Source organism: Patella vulgata, chromosome 1, assembly GCF_932274485.2.
Source record: "Patella vulgata chromosome 1, xgPatVulg1.2, whole genome shotgun sequence".
In the NCBI taxonomy this organism is placed as follows: Eukaryota; Metazoa; Mollusca; class Gastropoda; family Patellidae; genus Patella; species Patella vulgata.
The window spans coordinates 86,577,618-86,587,652 of NC_065879.2; the positions used below are offsets into that span (position 1 = coordinate 86,577,618).

The window sequence follows — 10,035 nt, forward strand, 5'->3', positions numbered from 1 at the left end:
TTAATTTGATTAATGAGGAGAGTTGGCCATAAATTTGGACTTGGTCTTTTAGGAAATATAGTATTTAAACAATAAGATTGTTAAAGAGAGAGAGAGAGAGAAAAATGGGGTTTAATGTCCACTCGACACAAACTAGGTCATTTCAGGACCACCATATGGTTTAATTTTATTTCAATAATTCGCTTGCGCATAGGGGTCTTTAGCAGTGGGAGGAAACCGGAGGACCCGGAGAAAACCCACGAGGTTGGACAGGCGACCCTACTCCTTGTCACGTACAACCGGGGATTCAAAACCACGCCAGTCGACTCAATGACAGACTTTATGATACAGCGCGCGCACGCTAACCATTCAGCCATCCAACCCCCCCACCCCAGATTGTTAAATGAATTTGAGTTCGGTCAAACCTTAGGGCAGCACATTTATGTAAAACTTGAGTTGCAGAAATCTGTCTTAAATAAGAAGTGTGTGTGTGTGTGAGGGGGGGGGGCAAGTGGTTTACGGTGTGCGTTTTAGATCATGTGGTGGAGTGGTTTCAATCCTGCATGACAAATAGTGGACATGGATTGTGAGGACTAACTCTGATGATAGAAGGGAGATAACTCCAGTATTGTCAATTTCTCATTTATTTAAAAATAAAACGTTGATTTATTTTTCTGATTTTGTAGATGACGATATCACAAGCATTCCACAACACATGCCAACCACACCGAATCACGCGTCACATTATAATACCAGTACAGATCACTATAGCAACGGTCTAGCAGAAACACAGTGTGGTGGTAGCGGCCATTGTAGCGAAAATCACTACACAGCACATTTACGTAGTCCAGAAAGACATTCCCATCCAGACGGAAATTACGAACCAGTAGGTAGGCGGAGTTACGTTGGATATAATCCTGTTAACCACTCAGGACTTGAAAACGAGGCTTATCAAGCCTTCGATACGAACCCCCGTCGAATTCCCCCGCCACCTCCACGAAACAAGCGTACGCTTCAACAAACAAATGAAGAGATTTCATTGGATGATGTTAGTGCATATCAGGGACGACATGGTTGATTTATATATTTTCTGACTTTTGAACTTTGCTGAAAGCAGACGGATGGTTAATTTGTATATTTTCTGACCTTTGAACTTTGCTGAAAGCAGACGGATGGTTAATTTATATATTTTATGACCTTTGAACTTTGCTGAAAGCAGACGGACTGAAGAACGGGCAGTAACAAACATTGGATTTATAGTATTTTTTTGTTTTAGATACTGGTTGGTGCCGTGTGTCATCGGGATCTCTAGGTGCCTCTGCTGTCCGTGATTACAATCCAGTCAGAAAGACAACGAGGATACTCGATTGAACGTTCCAGAATTAAATTCTCTCAATTCCAAAAATAGTGTCTATCGAGTGGAAAGGAAAATTTCGGAGTACAATGCATGTGCCGACTGCATAAAAAATATCTCAACCAATCATGACAACTGAAACATATTTTTTACTTAAAATATGTCACGATTCTACTCACACCACCTCAGCTGTCGGAACTGGCAGAACAGTGACAGGGCTTGATTCCGTATCACTTGATTGCAATTCTGTCAATTCGGGACGTTCCGGACTGACAATCGAGCACACCCAAAGTGATACATATTGGCCAAATAATAAATTTTTGACATGTATATATATTACAATAACTTACCTGGATTCTCCTAATGGTTGTCTATAAGAATCCTTTGAATCCAAAAATGTTTTAAAAACAACAAGATTAATCTGCTTAATTCTAAGTGGACAAAAGATTATCTTGCATTTTTGAAAATTTGTCATATATTATGTGAAAATCATCAAGTATTTAGTCGTTAAGGCCTGCAAGAATCTGCATGTGAATCAGATTCTGAGATATATCAATCTGATTAAACACCCTAAGTGAATAATGAACTCTTCTAATCAACATATTGTTATCTAACAAATGGATTAGTTCATAATTGACAAAAGGGATGTTTTTCAATCTGATTAAAATACAGATCTATATTTCGTTTCGTTTTTTTATACTTTCGATGGCCTACACTACATGAAGATCTGACAAGTTATAGCGATAGGTCACATCAGGGGTCAAAAGACCGACTTATGACCCTATGATGTCAGACATTTGATTAACCAATCATCATTGATGTTACTAGTGGATTACCCACAGTTCCGTGCCCTGACACCATTCAGAACACGAGTTAAATAACAACTCTTCCAGATCCAAGTGTAGTAAAGACAAGTAAAACGAAATTTTGAACTATAAAAACGAAATAGGATCTGTGTTTTAAACAGATTGGAGATATTTAAAACTTTCTAGGCTTTCTGATTGTTCAACAGAGATTTCATCTATTACATGATGCAGACAGTTTTGATAATATATCACATCTTTATCAATCGTCCATTTTGTGATTATTTCCTAGTCTGGTTTATAAAATAACTGTGTCTAAAAACTTGTCAACCAACCCCTCCAGAACAAGAATTATAGATCTTCTTTGATTTGGCATTTAGTAATTGAATATATTAACTCAAGGTACAATTTTATTGATACACAATTACATGTGTAATACTAAGTGACGTTTCCGCGAGGATACTCTTTGATCTTTATCGATCATTTGCTTGACAAAGAGGAGAGTATCCTCTACTCTCATTCATAATCAAATCAAGAAATGGATAATCAAGACTATGTATTTTATCGTACCGACCTTAGTAATGATCGAGGCTAGGCCCAAAATTCAATCGCTAAATTTTTGGTTCATAGTGGATCAATTTGACTGAAATTTTCCACAAATTCCCTTTACAGTATCTAGTTTTTAACTATTATAGTGAGAACTGCCAGCTCTTTATCTAATCTCCCATAATGTAGCTTTAAAGCTTTAGCAAATTGTAATTAATATCATTTGTTTTATAAAGGCTAGCTTGTTGCAATATTAATTATAAAGGCTCATCTTTGCCTGAATTGTTTTTTTTGGTTTTTTAATGAATAGAGCAGGCACGTGTTCAGAGAAGGGGTCCCTCACCTCAGAGGCGTAGCCGCGAAATATATATTGGGGGGGGGGTCCGCAAATGAAATTATATAAAATGTTGACAATCTGTGACGCCGGAGGCACGAGGCTGCGCAGCAGCCGATGTAGCGCGATAGGGAGAGTGTGGGAGGGTCATCCACCCTCTGGGGTTGGGAGGAGGCCACCACCATAAAATATTTTTAAAGTTTCAGTCTTCTGTAAACACTGTTTTGGCATATTTTACTAGGTTAAACTAAAACATTACACCAACATATTGGGATATGTACAGGTTTTATACAGATAGAATCTTAACTAATCCTAATAATTGTTGTAAATAAATAGGAGGAAGGGCCTACTATGTAAATTTTGTGGTGGTCCAAGTATATTCAGACAACCCCACCCCCCCCCTCTCCCAGAAAAACATGCCTTGCCTAGCTTGCCTCATCTTTGCTACAATGGGTTTTTTTAATGAATAGAGCAGGCACATGTTCAGAGGACGGGTCCCTCTCCTATATTCATTGAAATAATGTGGAATAGACAGTAGACAAACGGGGGCCAGAGTCGCAAAGTTAGTAAGCCGCTGGCTCGCAAACCTGGAGATCACATGTTGGCTGAGACAATTCATCAGGATTTTTCGACGTGGTTCCCCCTTGTCAGTGGTGCAGGACAGCTGTCTAGTCATTCGGATGGGATTAAAAACAGGTCCTGTGTATACATTGGCATGCATGTAAAATTTCCCTCATAGCACACTGTATAGAACAGTAGGACGTTAAACACATTTTCATTTCCAATAGACAAACATTCAAAGTAGGGCCGCCATTTTGACCCCACTCCACTCTTCCTATGTGTGTACCCACCTAAATGATTTTATTTATTTTGAAAAAAAATATGTCAGGTTTTTTTTCCAATGTTGGACCATCGGACCACATCCAATGGTCTGAGGCCCCTGCTATGAACTATATGTAATTATCATTTTAAAAACTTACATTGTATATTCAACTCTTGACTAAATTTAGTAACTGAATGAGAATAATACATGACACAATTATATGGAATACCAGTTACTTAAAAAGTTTATTTCTGGCGACGATTCCATGAGTGTTCTCTCTTCTTTATCAAGTGATTTTCCGGCATGGTTTCCCCTTGTCAGTGGTATAGGATGGAGGTCCTGAGAAGGACAGCGGTCTAGTCTTTCGGATGGGGAAATAAAATGAGGTCCAGTGTACACATTGGAATGCACGTAAAAGATCCCTAGGCAGTTGGAATTTGATATTATAAGAGTAGACCGTAGTGCTCAGGCAAAATTTCCCTCATAGCTCACTGTAGGCTATGGCATATACCCGTCTTCATTAGCCCAGTCGGAGCAGAAAAATAGGACGTTAAACCCCATTTCATTTCTTCAAGATATCCAACAAAACTATTATAAAAACTGTAACAATCATACTTCATCAGAGAGAGAGAGAGAAAGAGAGAGAGAGATGGGGTTTAAGGTCCACTCGACACAAACTAGGTCATTTCGGGACTAACATATGGTTATAATTTTATTTACTTAATTTGTTTGTGCGTAGCAGTGGGAGGAAACCGGTGGACCCGGAGAAAACCCACGAGGTTGGACAGGCGACCCTACTCCTTGCCACGTACAACCGGGGATTCGAAACCACGTCAGTCGACTCAATGACAGACTTTATGATACAGCGCGCGCACGCTAACCATTCAGCCATCCAACACCCCCCCCCCCCATACTTCATTAATCTTACATCATAATCTTACAGAACAGTATACCACGTTAAACCCCATTTCATTTGTAACTTTAATTCTATATAATTGTGTCATGTGCTACTCCTGACTGCTGTATGTATTATTTCTTTTATTGATGAATATTTTCTGGGAATTATGTAAAATATTAATATAAGAAATAAAATGTGGAAAATTATAGATAAAGAGAGTTTCCTTGGCATATGATATAATTATACCAAAACAATCACTTGCAATTGATTGTTTGATGGTGGACCGATGTACTATACCACGTACCAGACACAGGTGAACCACAACCATGTCATTAGACTCAATGACAGTCTAGGGTCTGACAAGAAATGGAAAAAAAAAACTAGAGTTCGATAAAAAAAAAACTAAGCGGAAATACCACTCACTGCCCAGACAAAATACCCCACAATGCACATTACACACCTGTCTTCATTAGACTGGGCTACGTTAAGCCCCAACTTCGTTTCATCCAGTGTCCAAACCACACGACTACCGCGGGGACCCAAATGTTTCCAAAGTTAAGCCACAGACACACAGTTGTTCTTGGCTCTTCAAAACATGGACGTGGAGAAAGACAGAGAGGACAGCTGTCTACTCATTCGGATGGGGCGAAAAACCGAGATCCTGTGTATACATTGGTGTGCACATAAATGATCCATTGACAGTTGGAATTTGATAAGAGTAGGCCATGGTGTCGCTGCTAAGTCAAAATTTCCCTCATAGCATATACCCGTCTTCATTAGCCCAGCCAGAACAGAACAATAGAACGTAAATCCCCATTTCTTCAAGACTTTCGACCACCTAAACTAAAATTGCTAAAACAACCATAAAAAGAGTAAAAAGAAGTTAATCAATCTTTCATCAATTTATTAAATAAATAATGGTTAGAATAGAATAAATAAACAATTATTTACATAATAAATAATGTTATTTTTAACAATATATTTACAGAGATCAATAATATATATGAATACGAAAAGCACTTTTACATCAAACATTAGTTATAAATAGCTACAATAAAAATATTAGCACATGGACATCTGTTTCCTGTAATCATTTTAGCACAATACAATAATAATTAAAAATAATTAGCACATATGACAATTTTGTTTTATTAAATTAATTTCATAAAATAACTTTTTATATGATTTTTAAGTTAATTTTTTCATAAAACAATGCATCACATTTTTAAATTATCCATTTTCATAAAAGAAGGTAGCACATTTTAATGGATTCAGCACATCTTTTGGAGTCATTTTTCGTAAAATAATATCCCATCAATGGATATATTTTTTTTATGTTTTTTTAGTTATTTTTCGTAAAATAATATAGCTCGTTTTGATCACAATTAAAATCACAACGAAGCACGTTTTTATCACAGAAGTCTATTCGGATCACTCACATTTAGCCTTGATACCACTGAACTGGTTGGTAGGAGTTGGTAGCAGCATTGAACGTATACACTTGGTTCGGAATCGCCGTCGTTGCTGCCTGGCTGAAGTTGTATTGGGGATACGTAGTATAGGAAAAGGGTTGGTATTGTCCATTGGAGTTGGTGATGATAGCACTATTTGATGCGTTAGTCTGTGGGATCACATTCGGGTGGAGATGTTGGGTTCCCACGACGTGTGTCGGAAACGAAGTTGTCTCTTGGATGTTTCTTTGGCTGGGTTGCACATGAGCATAGCTGCTCAAATCTATTTCTGGGAAAATTTGCTTTGTGTCTCCAGATGCGGTCTCGTATAGTGGGATCAGGTCTTGGATGGACTCTTGGAAGGACTCGAGGTCGGAGCAAGATAGCTCGATACCACTGTCCTTGGTGAAGCTACCGCTGGTGATTTCAGGACTCTGTTGATTCCATAGCTGGCTGACATCGGTGTGAGGGGTGCTCTGCATGCAGGAACTCGATGGTGGTGGACTAACAGGTTGGTAGCAGGAGGTACCGATGTCGTAAGGAAGACTGATCGGACTGGACAAATTAGAACTGAGTCGACTACAATCGTTTAGAACTGGAGAAGAATAGGAACCATTTGAAGAAAGGACGTGTTCGCTCTCAGTACTGGTGTTGCCGTCAGTCGCTGAAGAGTTGAAGACAATCGGTGTGGAACTGGAGTAAACAATTGGTGTGGAATTGGAATATCCTGCAGGCGTAGCACTGGTGTATATGGTACCATTTGGTTGGCATACAACATTTGGTGGTGGCGTGGACTGGGTGCTGACTGGTGTTGCATAGATGGTACCATTGGGTTGACATACAACATTTGGTGGTGGCGTTGATTGGACTTTGGCTTGTTGCTGAGTTATTACCTGTTTAGGCTGATAAACAGGCGATGCTTCTGTAGACTGGGTCATGATGGCACTCTGTGGAATATTCGTGGACGATTCAACACTTTGGTTTGGTAGGTTGCAGATCTGTTGTTGGAAGACTTTGACAGGTGTAGGACAAATCGCAGCTGTAGCTTTGAAGAATTCTATCTTATTCTCAAGGACAACAGCTATCTGATCCCAGAAGTTTCCGGCGTTGGTATGATAGTAGCCCCATCTCAATGTATTGGTACCACTGTCTCTATCTACGTTGGGTCTATAATCACCTCGAGCAAAGTTGATGATACTGGCAGGAGAGATGGACCACAGGAAGCAACTTCTGTTTGATGATCCGCTGGAACCGCGGCCTAGGTTGATTTTGGTAAAGCACTTGGTCTTGGATAAACTGTGACGAATGGCATTTCTCCAATGTAGCCGAGTGTTGTTTCTGAAGAAGACGAATCTGTTCTGGACGTACTTGTAAATCTCGCCTATGGGTAGACAAAAATTTGGAGAGCGTAAGATAGCTAAATAAACTAACTCTGTGTAAGAATAGTTCGGTTTCTCCAAAAGTTCATCACTAGCGTCAAGCTTCTCATAAATGTTTACAAAGTTCATCATAACATTATGAAGATCTACATCTGTGGGCATAGGCTGTGCTGAAGCCGACGGTTGGGGTAATGCTGGCACGAGTCTCTCTGATTTGAACTGCTCAAGGCGGGGCGCTTTCTGTTCTTCTCTGTCGAAGGCGTCTATCAGCTTACGCTTCATTCTGTTATTGAAGAAGTTTACTGTTACTATGGAAATGTTCACAACTAATAATCCAAATACAAACACAGTTTTTGTAAGCTAAGCACGTTTAACTATTACAGTATTGGTAAGCCAAATAAACAAACACAGGTTTTAAAGCACAAGAGAATGTAGAACTGTTTAACAACTCAAAACTGAGTGTTGAATGAAGTTTCAAGAATTCGCCTTAGTTTTATACATAAACTTTCAAAACTCGAGTTAATCATCTCACTCATCACCTGTCATACTAATTAACCAATGAAATCGCCGGATTTCATTCGTTCCTAATTAAGTGATTCGATTTCCCGCCAGTTTGATTTTTTGAATGGTGTTATAGGGACTGACAGTTCAACTCACTTAATCCTTGATCAGTTGTTTTAACTGCCATGTTTGATTGAGTTAAAGTTGATCTGATCGCGGATTAATCCTATTGTTACTAACGACATTTGTGATTAGATTTCTGATCGCGGATTGAATTCTGTTGTAACTAAAGGCTCAAGTGATTAGATTTTATTATTTTGTTATCGGTGAACTATTGTCCAGCAATGATCACTTGATGTACGTTTGATTGAACAGTTAACTGTCAAATAAATTGTTTTATTTTCTTGTAAAAAAACAATTGATAAATGACACTTTCCTTAACATTTTCATCCGTATCTTTGTTCAATAATTTTAGCAAGCATTGTTTTTATTTTCTTGTAAATAAACAATTGATAAATGACACTCTTCTTAACATTTTCATTCATAATTATTTTTAAACATCTTTATTCAATAAATGTGTCAAGAATTGTTTTTATTTTAATTATTTATAAACAATCAAGGGAATTTCAATCGAACTGATACATTCCTCAAAATTCATAATTATTTATTTTGTAAAACTCTTATTTCGACTTGTTTTTGTTCTTAATTTTTGGTAAACAAACAATTGAATTTCAGTCTAAATGACGCGGTTTTTATTCAGTACGGAAGCGTATAGGGGTAGTTGTTTGTTTAATATCAAAAATTTTTTTAGGAAACAAACAATTGCATTTCAGTTCAATCTAAACACATATTTGAGTGAGCATTTTCGGGATGTAATAAACGTAAGCTCTTTTTCTACAGTTAGCCCCGAGAACAGATACTAAGCTAATTGACCGATATTTTAATTCCTTAATCGACGAATCGATTTTAATCGAAACACTAAACATTTCGAGAATTTTGAGATAAAAATGTAATAAATGTAAGATTTAGATAAAAAGCTAGCCGTTCTTGATATAATAGGTCAAAAATAGATAATGAAAAATGAATATTGACAATATCATTCAAATTACTTTTATTTTGGGCGAAGTTATAACGGTATCTGAATTGTTGTTATTTCTTGTCTATATATAATTGCTCTACACATTTGTTACTGTACTTGCTTGAAAACGTTGAGAGAATACTCTTCGAAACGTCGCCCAAATAAATCAGTAATTGTTCTTCCATAAGTATGTGTTATAGTTTATGGTTCAAAAATGAAAAGGTTTAATTAGTCGTTTTGTGTATAACAGAGAGAGAAATGGGATTTAACGTCGATTCGACACAGACTAGGTCATTTGGGTACTAACACATGGTTCAATTTCATTACAATAATTCGCTTGCACGTAGGGTCTTTAGCAGTGGGAGGAAACCGGGGGACAGGCGAAACTACTCCTTGTCACGTACAACCCGGGAATCGAAACCCGACCAGTTGACTCAATGACAGGCCTCATGATACAGCGCGCACGTGCTACCCATTTGGCCATCAAACCCCCCTTGTGCGTAACAGATGTGAACCTGAGTAAAACCGCATTACAAAACGGTATATTAATTGTTGGATAATATGGCGCACGTTTTGGACAGAGATCTATTCTCGAAGTGGATAGAGTAGAAATAATAGAAATGAAATGAAATGGGGTTTAACGTCCTACTGTTCTGCTCCTATACTGGGCTAATGAAGACGGGCATACGCCATACAGTGTGTTATGAGGGAAATTTTGCCCGGGCAGCGGCACCATCGCCTACTCTTATATCGAATTCCAATTGCCAAGGGATCTTTTACGTGCATTCTAATGTATACACGGAACCTGGATAGAGCTAAATCTGTCTGGTGAGTTGGATGGCCGAATGGTTAGCGCGTGCGCGCTGTATCATCATATCTGTCATTGAGT

At 38.2% G+C, this 10,035-nt stretch overlaps 2 protein-coding genes across 3 annotated transcripts in view; one reads left to right on the top strand and one right to left on the bottom strand.

The window, feature by feature from the left end:
- LOC126808858 (aquaporin AQPAe.a) overlaps positions 1-4,939 on the top strand; it is an 87,516-nt gene extending 82,577 nt beyond the window's left edge. Inside the window, exons 7-8 of one of the 2 annotated variants that reach the window (XM_050533906.2) lie at positions 666-869; positions 1,256-4,939. In XM_050533906.2, coding sequence (XP_050389863.1) covers positions 666-869; positions 1,256-1,350 — 299 coding nt within the window. In that variant the 3' untranslated portion in view covers positions 1,351-4,939. Of the gene's footprint in view, positions 1-665 lie in introns of both variants that reach the window. The other variant, XM_050533905.2, reaches the window with a different exon arrangement.
- A 1,186-nt stretch (positions 4,940-6,125) lies between these two features.
- LOC126808855 (uncharacterized) lies at positions 6,126-7,864 on the bottom strand. The gene has a single exon (XM_050533901.2). The coding sequence runs from the start codon at positions 7,847-7,849 to the stop codon at positions 6,179-6,181; it is 1,671 nt and encodes a 556-aa protein (XP_050389858.2). The 5' UTR covers positions 7,850-7,864; the 3' UTR covers positions 6,126-6,178.
- Between the last annotated feature and the right edge of the window lie 2,171 nt (positions 7,865-10,035).

What these genes read in the sequence shown, in the direction of transcription:
- LOC126808855 (XM_050533901.2), bottom strand. Translation starts at nt 7,849, where the DNA reads ATGAAGCGTAAGCTGATAGACGCCTTCGACAGAGAAGAACAGAAAGCG.